This window comes from Aspergillus pseudotamarii (genome assembly GCF_009193445.1).
Source record: "Aspergillus pseudotamarii strain CBS 117625 unplaced genomic scaffold BDV38scaffold_42, whole genome shotgun sequence".
NCBI lineage: Eukaryota > Fungi > Ascomycota > Eurotiomycetes > Eurotiales > Aspergillaceae > Aspergillus > Aspergillus pseudotamarii.
Genome location: NW_022475056.1, coordinates 182,847 through 204,628, shown reverse-complemented (window position 1 = coordinate 204,628; position 21,782 = coordinate 182,847). Strand labels below are relative to the sequence as shown.

General features: G+C 48.1%; 6 protein-coding genes across 6 annotated transcripts; 4 read left to right on the top strand and 2 right to left on the bottom strand.

The window, feature by feature from the left end:
* Window positions 1-40: 40 nt before the first annotated feature.
* BDV38DRAFT_272753 (putative amino acid permease) lies at window positions 41-2,337 on the top strand (the record flags this gene model as incomplete). Its single annotated transcript, XM_032057546.1, has 10 exons — window positions 41-151; window positions 255-275; window positions 330-378; window positions 432-507; window positions 558-783; window positions 854-974; window positions 1,040-1,383; window positions 1,452-1,574; window positions 1,646-2,048; window positions 2,150-2,337. 10 exons carry the CDS (start codon window positions 41-43, stop codon window positions 2,335-2,337), a joined length of 1,662 nt encoding a protein of 553 aa, XP_031911630.1.
* A 195-nt stretch (window positions 2,338-2,532) lies between these two features.
* On the bottom strand, window positions 2,533-5,153 carry BDV38DRAFT_137810 (Zn(II)2Cys6 transcription factor). Its single transcript, XM_032051386.1, has 3 exons — window positions 4,059-5,153; window positions 3,158-3,961; window positions 2,533-3,099 (listed from the first exon to the last, which is right to left on the bottom strand). Exons 1-3 carry the CDS (start codon window positions 4,866-4,868, stop codon window positions 2,986-2,988), a joined length of 1,728 nt encoding a protein of 575 aa, XP_031911629.1. The 5' UTR covers window positions 4,869-5,153; the 3' UTR covers window positions 2,533-2,985.
* Window positions 5,154-7,445: 2,292 nt separating this feature from the next.
* BDV38DRAFT_137719 (uncharacterized protein) lies at window positions 7,446-8,473 on the top strand. The gene is made up of 2 exons (XM_032051385.1): window positions 7,446-8,156; window positions 8,210-8,473. The coding sequence occupies exon 1, from the start codon at window positions 7,536-7,538 to the stop codon at window positions 8,052-8,054; it is 519 nt and encodes a 172-aa protein (XP_031911628.1). The 5' UTR covers window positions 7,446-7,535; the 3' UTR covers window positions 8,055-8,156; window positions 8,210-8,473.
* Window positions 8,474-13,084: 4,611 nt separating this feature from the next.
* BDV38DRAFT_272750 (putative MFS sugar transporter) lies at window positions 13,085-15,098 on the bottom strand (the record flags this gene model as incomplete). Its single annotated transcript, XM_032057545.1, has 8 exons — window positions 13,085-13,320; window positions 13,372-13,470; window positions 13,531-13,631; window positions 13,688-13,886; window positions 13,937-14,024; window positions 14,080-14,626; window positions 14,688-14,962; window positions 15,027-15,098. 8 exons carry the CDS (start codon window positions 15,096-15,098, stop codon window positions 13,085-13,087), a joined length of 1,617 nt encoding a protein of 538 aa, XP_031911627.1.
* Window positions 15,099-16,438: 1,340 nt separating this feature from the next.
* On the top strand, window positions 16,439-18,559 carry BDV38DRAFT_137528 (uncharacterized protein). The gene is made up of 5 exons (XM_032051384.1): window positions 16,439-17,074; window positions 17,136-17,291; window positions 17,370-17,692; window positions 17,755-17,821; window positions 17,886-18,559. Exons 1-5 carry the CDS (start codon window positions 16,783-16,785, stop codon window positions 18,017-18,019), a joined length of 972 nt encoding a protein of 323 aa, XP_031911626.1. The 5' UTR covers window positions 16,439-16,782; the 3' UTR covers window positions 18,020-18,559.
* Window positions 18,560-19,589: 1,030 nt separating this feature from the next.
* Window positions 19,590-20,995, top strand: BDV38DRAFT_272748 (putative integral membrane protein; the record flags this gene model as incomplete). Its single annotated transcript, XM_032057544.1, has 4 exons — window positions 19,590-19,758; window positions 19,812-19,831; window positions 20,090-20,562; window positions 20,635-20,995. The coding sequence occupies 4 exons, from the start codon at window positions 19,590-19,592 to the stop codon at window positions 20,993-20,995; spliced, it is 1,023 nt and encodes a 340-aa protein (XP_031911625.1).
* Window positions 20,996-21,782: the final 787 nt, after the last annotated feature.

Genomic DNA, 21,782 nt, shown 5'->3' with positions numbered 1-21,782 from the left:
AAGAGAATCCGCAGTTACTGGCCCTGCGATACTTGCTGCCATGGCGCCCGCTCAGCAGCAAGCCGATCTCCTCGTTGACCAGGATGCGCATCCAATCGTCAACGAGGAAGTCCGAAGCCAAACAGAGTCGCAGGATGATGCAGCCCTTCTGGTGCGTGTTAGAGATTGAATTGAATCTCCTATGTTTGCATTTCCCAATGCATAGAAGATTACTATCCTGATATCGCTATGGCAATTACTAACTGTATCACCAGAGAACGATGGGCTACAAGCCAGTAAGTCTTGGGTCAATTTCCATATCAGTTGTAAGCATGACCTCATAATTTCAGGTCCTTCATAGAACATATACATTTTTTGAGAACTTTGCAACCACGTTCGGTGGGTCAAAGAAACCCTATACAAAATATCCAAATGGCTAACCAACTTATTAGCTGCTCTTTACTTCGTCGGTGGTGTGCGTGTTACTTTCAGTACCGGTATTGCGGCCGGTGGTAACTTGGCCTACTGGTAAGGCTTCTGGTATTTTTCGTGAAGTACCAGTTACTCACCCAAATCAGGACGAGTTATCTAGTTACCATGGTATTCACCTATATCACTGCTGCGGTCATTGCGGAGGTATGCTCTGCCTCCCCATCTGCAGGTTCGATTTATCTGTGGGCGGCTGAGGCCGGTGGTCCTCGATTCGGCCGACTCTTCGGCTTCATCGTCGCATGGTGGAGTACTACCGCATGGACGACCTTTTGCGCCAGCAACACCCAAGCGGCCGTGAATTACATGCTCTCGGTGAGTCTTATTGATGAGAACTCGCCTACTCCAGCTGAACCCAGAATGAGCGTACTAACCAGTCTCATAGGAGCTGACGGTCTTCAATGTCGACTTCCCCACGGACACATCGAGCGTGAAGTTCCGTGCGGTGCAATGGATCTGCACGGAGATCCTGCTGGCACTGGCTGCCATCTTGAACTTCATGCCACGTATGTTCAGACGCCTAATGCAGATGCCTCTCTTAACATAAAGCATATCACTCACACCCCAACAGCCAAATACTTCCGCTATGTGTTCTGGTTCTCATCCCTGGTCGTGTTGCTCGATTTCATCCTAAACATCATCTGGCTCCCCATTGGAGCACACAACACCTGGGGTTTCCGAACCGCCGAAGAAGCTTTCATGTCGACCTACAACGGCACCGGCGCCCCGCCAGGCTGGAACTGGTGTCTGTCCTATCTCGCCACAGCTGGTATCCTGATCGGATTCGACGCATCCGGCCACGTCGCTGAGGAGACCAAAAACGCCTCCATAACCGCCGCGCGAGGCATCTTCTGGAGTACAGTAGTGAGTGGAATCGGAGGTCTGGCCACCATCATCCTGTTCCTCTTCTGCGCGGTAAGTCCAGCACACTCGCACACTCTGCAAAACACATTGAACATCCACCCAACTCACACACCCCATAGCCCGACCCAGACACCCTCTTCTCATTCGGCTCTCCGCAACCATTTGTCCCCCTCTACGCGGTCGTCCTCGGTGAAGGCGGCCACATCTTCATGAATATCATTTGCATCGTCGCCCTGTGGCTCGTAAGTCAAACCCCCTACTACAGTACCCCACTGATCACACCTCACCCACCTAACTAAACCTCCAAAAAAAGAACACCGCAATCGCAATCGTAGCCGCCTCGCGTCTCGTCTTCGCCGTAGCCCGCGACGGCGTCCTCCCCTTCTCATCATGGGTCTCGAAAGTCCACAACGGCCAGCCCCGCAACGCCGTAATCGTCGTCTGGGCCGTAGGAGCCCTCATCACCTGCACCCTCCTCCCCTCCGACGTGGCATTCACCTCGCTTGTCTCCGCCGCCGGTGTCCCCAGCGCAGCCGCCTACGGGCTCATTTGTCTCGCTCGTCTCATCTGCACCCCGAAGCGCTTTCCAAAGCCCCAATGGAGTCTCGGGAAGTGGAGCAAGCCGTTCCAGTTCATCGGCGTATTCTGGAATGGATGGGTTGTTGCCGTTCTCTTTTCGCCGTATGCGTTCCCCGTTACGGGGGCAAATCTGAATTGTATGTTCCTCTAGTTTTTTTTTTCTTTTCATTGTGGTTTTTGATGTGTGGTTGAGATTGTGGGGGTGGTTTGTGAACGGTTGACTAATTTTTGTGTGCAGATGCTCCGATTATCATGGCTGGTGTTACTATCTTTGCGATTATTTCGTACTTTGTTATGCCGGAGGAGGCGTGGTTGCCTCGGAACCGGATCTCGCATTTCATTGATAGCAAAGGCGCCCAGGCGACTGTGGAGGAGGTGGAGCGGCCTTCGGGCGAAGATCAAGGGACCAGTAGTGCCCGGCTATGATGTGACTTATTTTGATCACGGACAGGTTGTGTCCGGCACTCGGTGAGCGGTGTTAATAAATTCAAAAAGGGGCCAGTGATAGACTTTGATGGTTGATTAGAGTGTATATTATAGCGTTGAGGTCTTTGTTATAGATCATAGCATTCCGCATAATCATGCTAGCATCGTGGTTTGCACATTGATTCTTTTGTAATTTAATTGCGATATGCCAATAGTTGGTCGATCAATCGCCGGGTCATCTATGTCTATTTTGTAGAAAACGCCCCAAGTCTATACACCGTTATGTTCCAGGTTTAATGTAATTCCATGTTAGAGGCACCTGCAAATGAGCAAGGCTAGATTATCCAGGAGCGAGGTAGCCCCCCGCAGGATGATCCCAACATTATTAATATTTCCACGAATCAGAATCATAGGGTCCGGCCCTGTTTGATGGCTGTCCGTGCCCTAACGCCAGATTCATCCCATAATCAGAACGCAGATTCCCGACCGTCGCTAATTAAAATCAAAGATTGCGAAGATAGTACCCTCAGCCAAGCGAGGGAGGTGGTATGGGTAGCAGACGATACCCATCGTCTTCTGTAGCTGGTGCTCAGACTGCGCCAGATGGATCAAAGCCTCGTTGGTCGTATCGAGTGCTTTTATGCGAGATTACGGAAGGAGAATCGAAGACCGAACGTCCTCCATCCTGTCTATCCACCCCTCCGGGAATGCGCGCTGCTTGAACCAGGCCTTCTCCAGTTCTTCAAGGCCCTTTTCAACGTTCTGTGGAGAAACAATTAGTATTCATGTCACTTGGTGCTGGGGGATCGTTGCGTCGTACCTTGAATCCAAACCGTTGTAGATTAATCATGGTTTCCCGCACGAATTTCTGCTCACGCTCATTACGAGTCTCACGTCCTGCGATAAACAAAGGCCACAGAACTGCCAGCTGGCCAACGTCTTTGGCAAGTTTTCCAATCAGATTTAAGATTCGCGACGCAAGCATGTCTAGAAGGGCTCGTTGGGGAACACGGTCTGGGCGGTCTGCTGCTGCGACCTTGTGCAAGTAGAGAACGGTCGCCTTTTCGTACGACTCAATACAGCCAGCATATTCCAAGACCTGTGGGTAGGGATATTGTTTCAGGCTCTCCTCATCGAGTTCACCCACTTCTTGGATGCACTTGGGAGCATTGAGCCGCCATTGGACTAGGCGTCCCATCAGATCCTGGTACAACAAGTCTTGCTGATCAGGGGGCATCTGCCCCTCGCTTTTTGCCTTCCCGAAAGAACTAATGGCCGCTTGAATCTCCATCATCTGAGACCAACACTGGCGAAGTTCCACCAGAAGGGGATTCTCAGCGGATGCATCCGTCGACAAACTTGGGATACCCAGGTTATATTCCCAGCCGCCACCATGCGTTCTCCAGTAGCTGCCCTCAACTACAGTCCCTTCGCTAGTGGCACAAGCGCCTGCGACGTCAAGGTAAGAAAGGAGAGAAACGAGAAAATGTCGAAGGGGATGGTTCATTTCGGCTTGGCGTTGCGCCTCTTTGGCCGGGTCACTATTGGGGAGGAAGAGTAGACGATATATCTCACGAGCACCTTTCAGATGAATGTTCCAGTTATGGTTTTGGGAATCCATCATCTACCCAAGTCAGCTTTGATTCCGAGCGCCATCGCCATGTGCCCCTTGAAAGGCTATTTTCAGATGCCGGGCCAAGAGAAACTGAGAAGCGACTTACTTCGAAAAGAGAGAGTAATAAACAAGTGGCGAGGTCTGTTAATTGCAGATTCTGGTCGGGCTGCGTATATCGAGTACGGAAAGACTTGACCACCTCTCCATATTTGCCCATGGCCCGTTGAAAGTGTAGATTTCGTTGTTGACCTCTAGAAGTGTTTGCGAGATGTAATGCTCCCAGTGCCTGCATAGCGTTGGCCATGGTTGGTGATGCCCGGGCCAGTTCGGGAAAATATCGTCTGTAAGGGTTGATGTTGATTGAGTTATCGTAAATCAGTAGCAAGGTTGCCACACTGTCGATAAAATGAGTATAATAGCGACCGTCCACGCAGTCTAATGAAGACGACATGAATACGGCTGGCGAGATGGGTTCCTGGAATCGATATTTTATCGGCTTCGATTCCGGGATAGTGGTTGGGGATACTACTAGCGCATCGTAGGACTCGTCCTCTTCGCCGGGTTCAATTTTGATCAATTTATTGCCATCGGTGGGATCCAGGACATGCGAGATAGGCTTCTTTGCCTCTCGTTTCTTTGGTGGTGAGCACGAAGACTCCGGCGTTTGAGGTGGGCCATAGACCTTGAAGGTCATTCGCCCCTGTGTGCCATCACATTCTAGACCCAAGCGAGTACAATTCTTGCACGACGGTGAAGCCTCGTCGCAGCGAACATGACGTCGACGGCATGTCGAACAGCCGGTAAAACCCCGGTGATGCCATCGGCGAACCCGCTTTCGTTTCTCAGGTGCGGGCGCGGATTGCGGGGTTGCTGAAGGAGGCTTTGCCTGTGCGCAGACGACCGTTTGGATCTCCATGAGGTGAGATGGGATTTGTATAGAACAAACCGTGAGGTTGAGACATAAAGGCGAACGAGAGAATTAGGTCTAGCCTGAGCGAGGGATAGCCAGACGATAAGGAATACGGAATCAACACCACATTGACGGGAAGAACATTGGGGAGGGTGGGAGATGAGACGTAAATATGTCGGAGGAAGAATGGGACGAAACCGAGAGTGAGTTGGAGGATATACTAAAGTGTGTGATGATAAGAATAGTAGTAGTAGTAGTAGCAGGAGTACTTGTTGTAATAGTCGAGGTCGTAGTTGAAGAGGCAAAATGAAAAGTTAACTTTCGTCAGAGACTCTTTTTCAAAATTACCTTTAAATTGCAATTTAATTAAATTGGGAACTCATTGGAACCTTCCAAAAACAGGCGAAGAGACTCAATCATTGGTTCCAGTGGGGTCTTTTGCAGCGTTTGATTGGTTTGACCCCGTTTGGATTTGCGGGCGACCGAAAATCCTGGAGGTGAGAATTTAGCAAAAAAAAAAAAAAAAAGAGAATGTCACGTTTCTTGTCTCCTCAACGCTTCAAATTTCCCACTCTTGGACTTTCTTGAGACATGGGGTCCGAAATATGCAATCTATCCTCGTTCTCCGTTTCTCCCTTCAACTTCAACTTCAACCACCCTCTCTTGTCTCAATTTCTCACATGCAGATGGATCATCCACACCATTCGAATTCTAAAACCCACCCCCCACGACTCGAAAGCGGAGTAACAAGAAATGCGACCAAAATGTCTGTGTGTCGGTGGTGTGGTCATATTGTGGTGTGTGGTGGATGCTTCCTCCGCCCAGAGTCTTTGGCCCAAAAATCTCCCACGACTGCTGATCGACCCTAGTGGTTGATCATATTGTTCCCTAGTACTGCTGCTTTACGGAGTACATGATTCCCAATCCCGCGATCACTGCAGTCGTTAGCTGCAGGCAACTGTCTCCAGTGTTAGTGGGAGAAATAACCTTTCATCTGCAGGTGAAAAAAAAAATACCTCATCGTGTCTGCCCAATGGAACGGCCGGTTACTCTGGTTCTGTGACTTCATCCGTGACTGCATAGTCTGGGCCACTGTTTCTCGGGTCCCCACAGGATCCACTTGCCACGATTCCAACCGATAGTGCTGCTGGCCTATAATTTGGTGATCATCCCAGAGCTAAGGATTTGGTTTCCCCTGGCCAGTAGCGATCATGGTCATGGGGAGAAGCCGAGGGTGTGGTCTCCCAAAGGATTCACGCCGAGAAGCGAACTAATGCTGGCTATCACTAGCGCCAAGTACTGGATACATCCACTTTACTAAAACGAGTTGTCACCTCGTGCCATTTCATTCGAGAATCCCTAGACCCGCCTCCCGCGTGGCCTTGCCTTGATCGCTACAACTGAACAATGGCATTTATCCCTGTTAGTACATTTCGAAATGGGAAAAGATAGCAATATCTCTTGCAGTCAAAACTCCGATCGACGCGCATAATCTTTCTGTAATATGTGACTGGGTCCCTGGCTGCAGTCGAAATCGCCCGCGTTAGTCCGCCGCTCTTAATAATCAGACTATCTAGATGAATATTATCCGTGACCGAAGGACTGCTATAGGCATCCATGCAATTTTGATGCTTGCAGAACGATCGAGTTCAACCTGCCTAGCCTTTTGCTAAATAAAATCTAGCGGCATTCGAGAACCATCTTCCACACAAGCCGCGGTTACATTGGGCGGGTTCCGCGGTACCACACCTACGCGAGGGAGTTTTCCTCCGGTTGCCTCCTAGTGATTTTAGACCTGGAATGCCAAGAGCGAGCATTCAACTCTATCATGCAGGTAGACAGTCATCCGTCCTTGGTACCGTCGGGGGCTCCCACCGGCACCGGCTTTCGTTCGATGGCTCAAACTGAGGATCGACCAGATCCCGAACCCTTTGGGCATAGCACGGATTGTTTCACTTTTCATACAAATGAAGTGGGACGATAAAAAGGATAAGATTTGGCTATGCCATACGTATGTCAGAGGCTTTGTAACTTTAATTATCCAGAGTCCCTGAGAACGTGAGCGAGATTCGAAGATTAACAATCAAGACGTTGTCACTTGCGACGGTACGGAGGACTGCTGATCCTGCGGCCCGCTGCTGACCGTCAAGGCTTCGGTGAGCGTCGCTAACTTTGACCCAATCCGTGGAACTCCTGCTTTCGTTGGCCAATAGTCAAGTCATTTGGCAATCATTGCGTCAGGGTCGGTTCATGTCTATAATTCACTCCTATTATTTCCCACTATACCACGATCGACGGTATTTGCATTTACTCGGCAGATGGCCACATCTGGGCCCATGCACACCCAACTTGCGGTATCGTGAACTCCGCCGTGCCGTAATATCGCACGACCTTGATGGTCAGGATCATCACAATAGAGACTCAGTCTCCGCTCCAAGATCCCAGAAATATGGATCAACGAAGGTTAAAAATCCATCAGCCACTCTTGGCTAGGTTCATCATTCACGAACCAGGTCCCCTTCTCTGCCAGAGGCGTTGATCGCCTGGGCCATCCCGCGGGCGGTCATGCTTTCAGTTCCGAAAATCCTCCGCCGACCCTGCAATATTAAGGTATACGTTGTAAAGAATATAGGATGTCGTTTATAGCTCACATGCTCTGGGCTACCTTCGCATATGATAGATTCCAATCTTCCAGAAATGGTTTTCCGCCGCGCGAATCATATACTAGTGGCTCATCCCCTGCACCTTTCGGAGACTGTCCGTACGAATATGCGAGATCATCGTGGGTCACAGCAACAACACTTAAATAGGCTTTCACAATTTGGGTCTGTGAAGGCTGATTACAAACAAAATCGATCTAATCTAACTACCATAATTTCGGCGAAAAGGGTGTCTGCCCATCCTCAACCCAAAACAGTATCAGGAGGGGACAGAACCAAGAGCGCACAAGCCACCGGAAAAGGGGGCATGCGCTTATCTATGCTCTTCGGGGAAGTACTATCCCAGAACCAAACTACAACTTCCCCGAGTGTCAGCCGACTCCACTATTTTCCGGAAGATCCTGGAGTCTGGAGGATTATTATGTTTCCTCACGTGCTCCACAGGACCCTATTCCAGCGGAGTTACCATTTCCATGCTGCTGGAAGAACAATTCCACTGGAAGATCTTCCTCAAGTGGTTTGGAACGGCTGATACTGATCCTGGACCAAATCCCGTTCCCATGCCATCGATACATGCGTCGCCCTTCCACCAGCGAACGTTGGGATGTGAACTGATCAATTATGCTTCCATTACGTATGTCCACGTATACCGTTCCCTAATTTACTATGTTTATCACACCTCTTTAGGACGGTCTCAACCGTCTATTATCCTATTACCCGCCAACAAAGAACACAAGTTATCCACCAAGCCACAAAGCTATTGAAACATGAAAATGGCTCTATTCTCTCATCATCGAATTTCGGCAGCCATCGGACAATATCGGAGATGACCACAAAGGACAATAAGGTTACGACTTTTAATGAATGGAACCACGGACCACCATGCTCCGTGAGAAGGTAAATGGAGCTGACATGAATGGCTTCAGTTGAAAAAGAAAAGCTTACCCTCCCAACAACCCCACGGACTAACGGCACCGGTGCAAAACAAGAGGTCTGAGAGCTGAACCACTCTTTACCGGACCATGGCTACGGATGAGATGAGATAAGATTAGTCCTCTGCAAGCATCCACTCAGTACATTTTTGACTTGAGTCTAATGAATCATTTGTACGGAGTAAGGTAACTACAAACCGTACGGTAGGAGAAAGAACCGGGGATAGCCTCGGGTTTGTGCATACGCATCGCATACCCGGTGATTGACCTCGGAAGAGGTCCGCGGGTATTATATTCGGATATTATGCGTCCCAATCCGTTGAGCTGACAGGGATTTTGAAAGAGTCCAGTTCTCTACGGTGATTGTTGAGTTGGATATATTATCTTATAGTGCTCGACTAGTTGCTAATTGGTACAGTTGATCAAGTGGGTGGTGCTGATAGTTATTTATAGCTACTGGCTTATAGGGATGTGCATACCTTTTAGATAAATCAGGTAATAGTAATTTTCACCAATAGAAACTATCGTTCGTGTTCTTTTGTCTTGGCCATACTACCACAGCATCTCATAAGGGAGAAGGAAATGAGAGAGAAATATTAAGGCCACCCGTAAACATGTACGACAAACTCCTCCCTCTAAGAAACGAAATAAACAGAATGGAGAAAGAAAGAAATACCACAAAACAGAAAACAAGGGAAGGAAAGAAACCCTCTCAGGGACCAACCTGAAGCATCCTCGTAGCAGACCGAATCAACCCCCCCATCGCAGCTAGAACTAAAGTAAACACCGCAACCCAACCAGTCCTACTGGCTCAGTTTCCTCCTGTCCAGAATCCACTGCTTGACTATCATCGGGTCCGTCCAGTCTTCTTCATCTTTTAGCTCAAGTAGTTGCCGTCCCTAGTAAGGGCCACTCTTGATATTCTGGTTCGCCGAAGGGAGAAGCCCGGCCTTCCAGGTCGATCTCTTCTTGTTTTCGGGATTTACAGATTCACCTGGCACAGCTGATATTGCAAGTGGGGGAAGAGGCAGAGGGTCTCGGCGGCCTCTGTGAGGAGGTTTCGGGGTTGACTGGACTTCAACTTTTCCCAATGTGCGTGGTTTAGGTGAAGGTTATTTAGATTAGTGAACGTGGAGGGATAAGGAAGTTTGACATCCTGGTCTAGGCCACCTGGGCCATGACGAAGAAAGGGTGTAAGGTGCATATCTTTGGCTCCTTTTGTGATTCGCTAATCATGAGTGGAGGTGCTCTTGGAGGTGCGTGTGGAGTGTTGTTGGCCGTTAAAAATGTACGATGGATGGACTTCTTCAGTGTTCGAGCTGACTTCAGTTGTCAATGGGGACTATCAACCCAATATCTACTTGGATGGTATACATAAAGGAGCAGTCGACGGCTTGATGAAGACATTTGATAGATCGAATCGTAGCGGTTTAGCAGATACGAGGAGAATAATTGCAGCTGGGGCCGACTCCGAAGACACCGTCTTCCTTACGGAATATCATCGGATATCGCTGTGCGACTTCCTCCGATGATGCGTCTTCCTACCCTGGACAGCCCTGAGATAAGCCTGCAACATTCTGTGTAGAAGTACATCTCTTAATCTATATGGGACACATTGTTCTCCACATTATTCTTGGTACTTTAGAGTCACATTTTGTCACTAAATCTGTCTATTCTACTTATCCGTCTCTTGCCGATGAGAACACTCTGAAGGCCGTATGAGCACTCCCACAGATGCGCGTTCTACGCACCCAAGCCAGTGCATGTTTCTCCCTGAGCCAAAGTCTTGATCCCTACTGAACGTCCCATCCCTTGAATATTAATGTACTTCCACTGTTGCCCGTGAAGGGTCGGTGACAGGCTTGAAAACCTTTTGGCTTTTCCTCCCAAAACGTTCTCTAGTCGTCTCGAACAATGGGGCACGAGGAAATGACTTGGGTATATATATATATATATATATATACCCAAGTCATTTCCTCGTAACTACACCCATTCTTCTATATCTTTGTAAACATATGATACGTACAAGAACGAAGAAGCTATATATTTCTTCAAATTTGAGAATATTGTAGATAGACTACAAGTTAAGATCTGTGGAGAACGAATTCAACGACATAATTCTATTTTGACCATGATGTAGATATTGTCTACCCGGTGGCGGACTAAATCGACAAAACGGTCACAAGGATACATTTCTTTTTTTAACCACGCAACCATTTTTATTCCCATGAAGTGCTGTTGATATACTGCAGGCTTAAATTGCTCATGGTTCAATCGATCTGGTTGCGGTTCGACTTTGAATGATGTGATTTCACATCTTTAGATGTTCTGCATAGCGCCTCAGTGTTTGAGGGTATCATGTGCCTGTTAGTTATGATCCGTAGGAGGGTTCGTTTGGACCCATGCGTATCCTACATCTTCCAATGATGCTTCTCAATGCAAAATCTGCGCGTTGAAGACAGCAATTCGCAAGGTCTGTGGAAATTCAATATCTTGGCCACCGTAGCGCAGGTGCTAGGAATACGTTGAACTATCTCTATCTCGATACATAGGCTACGTGACTAGCGTGGAAGCAAGCTAGCCCTAGATCGAAATGCCCCGTGAGCGGTAGTGGATGCTGTTGAGCAAGTTTAACCATGCTATTGCATAGGATCTTCAGGTATAGACCCGTTCCTTATGGCGGCCCAACTACTTGCTACGTATTTAACATTAATCACCTGTGATCGAGCTGAGCGAGCTCTACTTTAGGCTATGCCATGCAGATCTGACTTCCATATCACAGATGCCGTTAGTAATTTGGTTCCAAGTATACATGTACCTGTTGGCTCTTTTGCATCAATTTTTCTCGTCTCTGCTGTTCAAAGGTACTAGATTTGAAGAGTAAATAGAAAGCCTCTCAACCCTCCTCCGTGCACTCATCACATTCTCAATATATAGCATAATAATCATTACTATACCGAACCCTCTAAGCCCTACCTTAGTAATGCATGGTCACCTTTGACTGGGCTGACTAGACAGGGAAGCCCATCAATATCAACACATCGCAACAACTCACTCCATCCTAATAACCAGCTCCGGATAAATATCCTCGTTATTTCCATTCCCCCAACCCGCGCTGCATAGTCGGCCTCTCCGCGAGACGATCCACCCACTGCCCCAGATAAAGTAAAGCCAAAACCTCATCCTCTAAGAACCCAATAGACCGATACGTCCAAATCCAAGCCCACGCATTGATATCAACGATACTATACTTCCCCGTCGCGGGTGCGGCGAGGTACTCCCGCGCGTTGCCTCTATGTTTTACTGACAGACTCACCTCTAGAACCTGGTAAAATGCGGAGAACCTCGTCTCTAAAGCGGGTCGTTGCATGGAGAGGAAGAATCTCAGTACTATTTTACACCTAAAACTAGGTTAGGAGGATATAATATAAACATGCGAGGATCAGGCGTATGTCTCCGGAAATAATTATATTGTCCCTGGATTGGTTTGTTCTGATGCATGCCAGAAGATCAACCATTGATAGGCTTCGCTTTGTTCGGTTGGGTCCGAGGACCAGAACTGGTTGTTCTGGTCGACGCTGGAGAAGAGGTAGAGCAGTTCTGTCGAGGATTCCATAACCAGGCGCGATGGGTTCCTGGTGTTGTCTCTTAGGATGGGGTTAGTTGGTTGTCGTTTGGCTTTTTCTAGAGCAGTAGATGAGTTAGATACTTTGGATTGAGTTGGAGGAACCATGCCTTTTTCTGTTCCTTTGTGCCTAGGTTCAATGAGACTGGTTGTCTAGTCGAGGCCGTAGATATCCTTGAGTTCTTCTAGAAAGACGTGGACTTTTCGTCCGTTTGGGGTTAAGGAGGTTATTAGGTGAATGACCTTTGCTCATGAGTTATTTTGCATTGTGAGGAAACTATTAGAGGAAATCGATTGCGAATATTTGGTGACTTACCTTGGCCTTTTTTGACGGGATCGGGGTTTTGTCGGCGTAGAAAGAAGACATTGTTTAAGCGGTCTCGGCCAACGCTTCGATAAAGCTGTTATTCGTTCGTTGGCAAGGCGGGGAATGAAAAGAACCATTATAAGACAGGTAAATCAACACTTATCCTCGCTATCTTGAAGCCGACGCGATGATTTACTCTAGTGGCGTCATTATACACCGGAGTAGAACGAGGTTACATCTCGACTCTACAGTGTGACGTTAGCATCGTGCCCTACATACGAAATTCGTTATAGGATATAAGACAAAGTGCCAGGGTAGCTCATGGCATTATCTGGCGTAAATTAAGATTCATCCCGTATAGCCTATATAAGATTCCACCCATCTATATTGAAGTGTCATGTCGTAAAGATCGTATGAAGTTCAATCAAAACCTCGTCATCGTGGCCCTAGTTGACTTGCGGACGGCAAGCCTTAGGCAATTCCAATAATGCCTGGTAAGAGAGCGTCATAAAGGTCGGACCCTAATGCCCCAGTTACGGGACAGAAGAAAGCGCAGATAGTAGCGACTGGACAGCCAGTGTGGCCAGCTAAATATTAAAGGTCTCGGAGGGGGCTGCTTCCCTATAGCCCGCAGGAGATCACTCAAGTTTAGATTGTACGCAAAAAACACCTATATCAGACCATATAGCCTAGGGCTTTCATTCAATCCGTGGCGCCTCGTGAACTCCCTCTGTTGCGGATTTGTTGCCAGTTTCAGCACCCTTGGCCAATTCGGTAGGCTCAGAGCTGTCGGATCTCGCGGCCAGGTCCCGCTCGAGCTGGGCCTTCTCCTCGTCGGTTGCATCAGTGACGTGAACAGCAACCTCTTCTCCAAAGTTCTTTGCAATTTCCTCGAGTGTCAACCGCGCAGTCTCGGGGAAGAAGTAATAGATCACTGTGTAAATGTAAGCGAGAGCGGGGGAGGCTGACGGGCATGATGACCTACCTGGAATGAAAACAGCTGACCAGCAGATGATGACCAGATAGTATTTCCAACCAGCATTGTTGAAGCCCATAGGGGCAGTCTGTAGCAAAATGAGGGTGGCTATGACCGGTTAGTCAATTGCACAATTCACAAGCACGTATGTAGGCTATCTAAACGCACCAGCAAACTGTCCAAAAAGCGAGAAACCCATGCCAATTGGACGGATTTCGGTCGGAAAAATCTCAGAGACGTAGAGATACATGGTTGTATCGCAGAAGGTTCTGTAAGAGATAAGTAGTTGTTCGATATAACGATCAAAGTACTGGCTGGTACTAACCCCTGGAAAGCCAAATAGAGGTAAATAAAGAAGATTCCAAATCCGTTTCCAACCCTATTCGTGGTACCTGCATATTCGGAGGTCATAGCAGCCAAGCATGAGGTGGAGATGATAATGCCAACAAAGCCGGTGATATACATGCCACGCCGTGAGTTGACCTTGTCATGAAGCCAGGCGCCAAGGGGGTTGTATATAACACCTGGATATACTGTTAGCGCACATCCTTCAAGCACAACCATACCCTCTTACCAGCTGTGGTTAGCCAAACAGCACTGAGCAGCAAAGGCATGCCCCCGGTCATGCCAAGGTTGGTGTATAGAAGGACAGCATAATTGTTCTACGCAGGTCAGTACATCCAGCACAACCTTGGCCTCTGAAAGCTTGATACTCACAATGATCAATGGCCCACCAAATTCAGCGCCCCATTGCGTGAGGAAGCCAATTGCCATACGCTTTCTGTATGACTTCTTTCGTAAAACTGCGTTCCACACATTGCCATAAGTGGATAGCCTCTCTGCTTCAAGGCGGATCTGCTCCGCCGTCTGGAAATATTCCTCCTTAGCAACCAGATTGTCGGGGTCATCCGGTGACTGGCGAAGCTTCTGAAGCACAATCTTAGCTTCCTCATGCTTCCCTTTGGCAATAAGCCATCGAGGGGAGCGAGGGAGCCATGGTGATCCGAAAAGCAGCACGAGTGCTGGCAGGCATTGGAGACACAGGGGAAACCTCCAGCCGAAACTGCCCAATGTTCCTTCAGCGAAGTAGCATGCATAACCGACCCAGCCAGCAAGCATGTAACCGAAAACCAGGAAGATCGCATGATGACCGACCAGCCAACCACGACGGAAAGCACTCGACATCTCGGACAAATACATGGGACAAACAGTCACGAGGATACCGATTCCAAGACCGCACACAAACCGACCGGCTTGGAACATCCTGAAAGCCCGTTAGGAGCTCGTCTCTGGGGAAATAAAAAGAACTATGACGCAATACATACTTGAGAGAGTTGGCGCCTCCTTGAAGCGCCCCTCCAAACATCGAAAAGAAAGCACCCAGCTGAATATTAACCTTTCGACCAAAGTAATCGCAAGACCACATTATGAATAGTGTGCCAACAGCACCTCCCGCACTGAAGACGCCATTGGCGGTGGAAATGGCTGGTGTCGTAATCGAAGCATACCCCGGTTCACCCTCTTGTGGAAGATCGAAGTAGGTATACCACCCTGGTTGACCGATCGTACTGGAGATGATCGAGGAGCAATAACCATAGGTCTATAACGGGGCCAATTAGAATCCATCGCATTGCCAGGCAGGCATCCAGTGAGGCAATGCTTACCATTGAACCAACAGCGACGAAAATAGCGACCAGTTTGTTATAAGTGCTGGTCTGGGACCCGAACGTACCCATGATGGACAGGTCGCTTTTCCCTTGCAGGGATTTGCACTGGAGCCGAGTTGGAATTGTTTCAAGGAGTAGAACAAAATATGATAGAACAAATGCGATACGGAATTTGACAGGTCAATTCATATGACCAAGGGCTCTTCACTACACAAACTCCGTACGTACAAATGTTTGTGTCCCTTCAAGGAGCTCCAGGAAGGAAGAAGAAAATTTGTCGAGATAGAACTGCGAGCTACCGTGAACTAGCTTCACAGAGGATCAACACACCAGCTTCGAGACTGAAATTTTCGACCACCACTGCAGTAGTTAGTACAACGAGAGGAGAACAGCTTTCGCCGCTACCCACTCCTTTATTGCATTAGTCTCCAAAAACTAAGAACTCATGGCGGAAAAGCTGCAAGGCCACTATTCAGTGCTAGTAGGACGCATGGCATGGTGTGCATTGGTGAGGGTGGACCGCGGAGAATGTTTGGGGTCCACCTTCTGTCAAAATCTCGAGCCTGAGAGGTACGATTTCTGAATTAGGTGCTTGCTGCATGATGAGTCCGGCACTAAACCTTGAGATGGTGTGTGGGACATTTTCCTCGTCGCCTCGTGTATTTTGATAGTCTAAGTAGGGATTCGAGGCGTCAGCGGCAGAAAACCACTAAACTGTGTTCGGGAAGACCATCGCCCGTGACTTTCTTTTTTCTTTTTTTTTTTTTACTAAATATTGGGTCCTCCTTTTTTTTTTTTCTTTTTTTCTTTTTCTTTTTTTTTTTTTTTTTTTTCTTTTTTCTTTTTTTTTTTTTTTTTTCTTTTCTTTTAATTAATTTGTGTCTCTGAAATCTCCTCCACCTTCCCAATACTCTCACATTCTATGACTACAATTAAATGGAATGATTCCTTTGGGCCGTCGACACTGACCTCTATGCCCATGCCACCAGTGCACTTGGGACCACAGACTTGAAAACGATTATTTACCTCGTCAGCGTCCCCATAGACTGGACGTACTTGTTCTGAGTCCTCCGTCCTCCGTACGAGTTCCGGCCAATTTATGCCGGGGACGAAGGAGGGAGGCTAGTTGCCGATTACCGCAGTGATTGGCATGATCCCTTACCTCGCCATTCGCTCATTCTGGTGCATGACTATGCAAATCCCATACCGTTTGGTTGCCCTTAAAACTTGGTATGACCGGGTTTAAACCTACTCACCCAATTGGCAAATCCCGTCCCAGATGGTTGGTTATCATTTCCTCCTACGAAATTCGGTACACGTCTGTGCTCTCTTAAAAAATCCACACACGTTCCATATGCTCCACTTGATGCTTGCACGTTGCAAAAGTACGTTGACCGGCTTGTGCCATACCGTTAACTGGGTCCCCGTGTGGCCCTAAGCATTTTTATTCGAAGCTGTCGCCTGCTCCCCGCCAGACGCCGTCCCACCATGATATTTGCGCCCCTCCAAAATTCATTTAACTCAATGATTTGGTGGCCAAGTGGGTGTCGAATGCACGCATTGAGTTGAAGAAAGCTGACAGCAAATTTTAAAACTTGATAACCCTACCGCATCACCGCTGACCTGCTACATGTAAAACGGACCTGTCACGCTATTTCCTGTTATCTTCTTCCTTTTCTGAAATATACCTTGCCGCGTACTTCAGTTCGCTTCTTTACAAGTAGATTGGATCGCTGTTTGAAAAAAAAAAATCATGGGCAGCATCTCCCCCTTCGATATCCCTTTTGACGAGCTTGCCAACCCCAAACAAGTGTGGGTGGGAAAGCCTGGTAGTTATGAAGAAGGGCTTGGGAAGTTAGCCATTCTGACCCCTGAAGTGGTGGCTAAAGCCGCTTCGACCGAAATCAAAACTGGTCAGAGAGTTACCATGGGGTGGGATTTAACCAAGTTGAACTATCCTAACCTAAACCGTCAGCCATGCCAGCACAAGATTGTCCCTCTTCTGGGTGGAGTGGCCTATGATGATATTTACACCATGAATCCTCGTGGGTTTTCACATGTACCTGAAACGTGGTAGCGGTCACATCTAATAGCCCGAGCATCTAGAACAAAGTAGTCAGTGGGATGGGCTGCGACACTTCTCTCAAACTGTCCCTGGCCAGACGGAGCGTGTGTTCTACGGCGGTGTGACATCGGAGGAGATCAATGACCGTAGCAATGATCGAATTGGTATGCAGCACTGGGCGCGGGAAGGTATTGCAGGTATGGATCTTCTCATGGACCCTTGATGCTTTCTCCTGCACCCTCTCCGAGAGTATGAGCCTCATTCTGTGGTCATAGGTCGCGGGGTATTAATTGACTACGCCGCATGGGCGGAGAAGAAGGGAATCACATACAGCACCTTTTCCACTCATCAGGTGCGACTATCAGACATCCAGGAAATTGCGAAGGAGTGCAACATCACGTTCCAGAAGGGCGATATCCTGTTTGTTCGTGTGGGAGTAACCAGGGAATGGGACACCGTGATGACGGATGAGCAAAAGAAGCAATACTCGGACAACCCGAGCCCGGAACACGCTGGAGTCGAAGCCACGACAGACATGCTCCGCTGGCTTTGGGACTCTGGGTTTGCAGCGATTGCCAGCGACGCTATTAGCTGGGAGGTACGAAAAGTTCCCGCGGGACGCATGTTTCGAGACCGCCGGCACTAATATAGTTGTGATAGGTCTATCCACCCCAGTCTGATGTGTTCCTGCATGAATATGTACTCGCAGGATGGGGAATGCCAATCGGTAAGTTGAAAGTCTGAGCGGCTTTGGGAAACCGTTGATGGATCGACTCTAATTCATGTGATAGGCGAACTCTTTGACCTCGAGGCATTGGCACGCATCTGCCAGGATCTCCAACGATGGAGCTTCTTTGTGTCGTCTGTGCCGTTGAACATGCCCGGTGGCGTGTCATCGCCACCGAACATCATGGCTATCTTCTAGATGCATCACCTCTGCCGAGATTGGGTCCAGGCTCCGCAAAAGGACCATCTGCAACATCCTGGATCGTGCATATGTAGCGCATCTTACTACGGAGAATTAATAGCACGTATTATAGCAACGGTCACCAAGAAGAACAAAAAAGAACAAGATAGGAGTGAAAGAGACCACGTTTTCAAAGGTTTAGGGTAGCAAGGATCGATCGCCTTGCTATGTCTATGTCAAAGTGCATTACTACTGGCCCAAGTCCTCCCCATTGTATGCTTCATGAGAAATCTTTGTTGGAAGTGTTGCCTCTAGACAATTGAGCGTGCAGCATCCACATGGTTGCAGGACACACATCCACACTACCCCTGTAGGGAAAGATATCAGGGGGGTCCAATTTGCCTGAAACTAGTCAAGTCCTGTCCTATCAAGCTCCGAATTACTATGACTAATGCAGCTGGGCAGGGTTAACTATCAGATGGTCGAGCTGCATACGGAGATTTCCCGAAAATTAATATAATAATATCATATCATGCCAGTCCCCGTGCTTGGCTCTTGTCATAAGACAACGGACTTCGGTTAATCGGGAATGCGACGAACTCGCTCAGGATGAAGAAAGAATCCTTTGCCAGTCCCTCAGGTGCATCCATTTTGTAGGGCCACCCCGACATATCATTACTCGGTAGGGTTTAGTTTTCACGGGTTACAGCCGATTAGCGCCTCCACTTCGGGCGGGAAGTGGATTCCGTTACGGTTCCAAAGAACCTAAAAGCCGGTAGTCAATGGAGCGTTTTAGGTAACATTTGACTCCTGACGCTTGGGACACGGACACCGAGAAAGGTCCGACCTGCGCCGTGGTTCATCTTCGTTATTCGCTCACGGACCCGCCTCTCCTTCCACCCAAATCTCGACACTCTTCTATTTGGCTAGCAGAAAAAGCTTTCAGGCTAACGGTTCTCTGCCAGGATGTCTTGGAACTCTTGGCTGTCTCCATGTCAGGTTCGACCTTCTGTCAGACTTGATTTGGATCACCTAGGAAAAGCAACAACCGGCAGTCCTCCCCCATCAGGACGGCTAAAGTCCACCAGTCCGGCCCTATGGGAGTGAAATCTTTAGAGGGTTCGTTACGATACCTCTATTCTGGATTGGATCTGCATGCCTTGGCCGCATATTCTCGTGCCAATCATATATCGAGATCATGCAAAGCATCAGTCGATCCATACCACTGTGTGTGGCAATTAGCATGTCAGTTTAACAGCCATCACCGTTTGATTTTTCAGTCTAATAACTGTAGTGGTCTCCTGACACTATTAGCATCACTAGTTCCTCTCTTTTGTGCCCTTCCCTTCAGGGGCAAATCCTAAGCTGGGGGGTCCCTAATACTTAGTCGGCGATACGGTTTAAATTTTATGTTAGGTTTCAATGTAGATTTGATCGGTCCAAGCTTTGACGGAGTGTTCTCCTGTCCCCTCTCGTACTATAACCCTAACTCCTATTTCTTTAATACCCTGTCTTAATCTCGGGCTTAAACCCTGTCTAGTCAGTTGCACTCACTGCAAAAGGTGGCCCATGGTGCCAATCACCCAACATGGCTCTCGGACAGCTCTTCGAACGAGACGATGCCAAACCTATTGACAGGACAGTGCAGAAATGGAACACGGCGACTCAGTCACTATGCATCGCCGTAATGACTCTGTTCTTCCTAATGCGTGCATACACCCGAGTCTTCCTTCTCAATGGCTTTAACAAAGAAGACTGTGAGTGACATCCTTGCCAGGGAAATAAAGGTTTGCATGCTAACTCCACATAGGGACCTGTTTGGGTGCTTGGGTAAGTCCTTGAATCTCTATAAGCAATGATCTGTGCTAAAGTCATACGTGAGAACAGCTCCTTGGAGTCTGCTACTCCATCATTGCGCTCATCAGTAAGTAATGCATGATTCACAACCCTGTACCAGTCTAACCACCAGCAGTGGGCGCCCATGGAGGAGGTCTACACATCGACGACGTATCCCCCAATGACCAGATTGTCTTCCAAAAAGTAATACAACAACCTCTCCAAATTGCTACGCCCTACTGACCTCTCCAGACCGTCTACGTAACCATGGTCATGTACGGACCAACCGCATACCTGACCAAAGTCTCACTCCTCTGGATCATGACCCGAGTATTCAGTCCATTCCGCAAAGCCGTGACCTTCATCTACATCTTCCTCGGTGTCATGCTGGCCTACTACATCCCCGCCGTTATCGTCAAGATCCGAATCTGCGACCCGATCTCCAAATTCTGGGCACCCGATCACCCGGGCACTTGTCTCAATCAGCGTTCCATTATCATGGCCGACGCTGTCGTCAGCGTGGTCAGCGATCTGATCATCCTCCTTGTCCCGTTACCGTTAACCCTGGGTCTACAACTCCCCACGAAGAAGAAGATGCGAGTCATGGGTATTCTGGGTGCAGGGGGTCTCGCCGTTGCATCGAGTATCATCCGACTTATATTAATTGTTTACACGGGCCAGTCGAAGGATGGCACCATGGCGTTTATGCGGATTAACATGTTCGGGTAGGCATCCATGGACCCTTGACCCGTATATCATATTGCCAGTACCTATACTAATGAACCTCTACCAAACAGAAACGCTGAAATCGCCATCGGCGTCATCTGCGCCTGTCTCCCTGCCCTTTCGGCGATCCTCTCCCGCGTCTATCACGAATACTCCAACAGCAACAAAGCCACCGGCGGAACCTCTGGCCACGAGCTAAGCAAGATGAAGAACCAGAGCCGCAGCATGAAAACCGACAAAAGTCGAAGCCGCATGAGCTATCTGGAGATGACCTCGGACCAGGACGTTCTGATGCATAATGCTCAAAGCGAGCCGAAGGTTGAAACGACCGTTCACGGAGATCGGAATTATTATGGAGGCGAGACCCCTGGTGGATCGCTCGCTATCTTCAAAACGGTTGATGTTGAGACTTCTGTAACGAGGAGGGAGTGAGGCATTTCCTTGTCTGGATTATAAGGGTACAACAAAAAAAGAAAAAAGTGAGAAGCTTATTGGGCGCATCTGGGTTGGCTACTTTACTAGGGATTTGATGGGCCTATCTTTGGGTCTTTTTACGATGTTTTCTATGATGATTCTGTATAGGTACTATAGAGTAAATTTAATGATATTCGATACCCAATTTGGTTTTCCTGGTGTGTTTAGAGGTGGATGAGAAACTGGCTCTACTAACAAGCGATCGCTACTTGATACTCTCGCCACGACCACGAACATTTCGTCGTATTCGTCCTATCCCCAAAAAGAAACATGAAAATGACTCCCTAGAGATATAGCTCCCCATGCCAAGCCGTCACTACAGAGTATAGCCGGTACATACTATACAAACCCACAATTCCACCCTACATCACCCTACACTTCACCAATCTCCCAAGACCCTCCAACAAGGAGCACGGAAAATGTATCCGGACACGCACCAAAAACTTTCCCATCATCAAGAACAACCATCACATCAATTTCCCCGAAGTATTCCCTTAAAAAAACAGAGACGACAAAAGAAGAATTCCCTCAAAAAACCAACCTCAAACTTAATTCCTTCACATTGAAATTACTGAAGAACCTTAGTTTCCATTCTAAAGTTTGAACAGCGTCCTAAACTTCCATGGTTAATTTAATTCCGATCCATGTCTATTAACCTTTAAAAAGTAAGATTCTAATCTAATTTAGTTCGTTTTGGGGGCCGGAAAGAGGAGTAACCTAATATTGCTTTCTTTTTTTTTTTTTT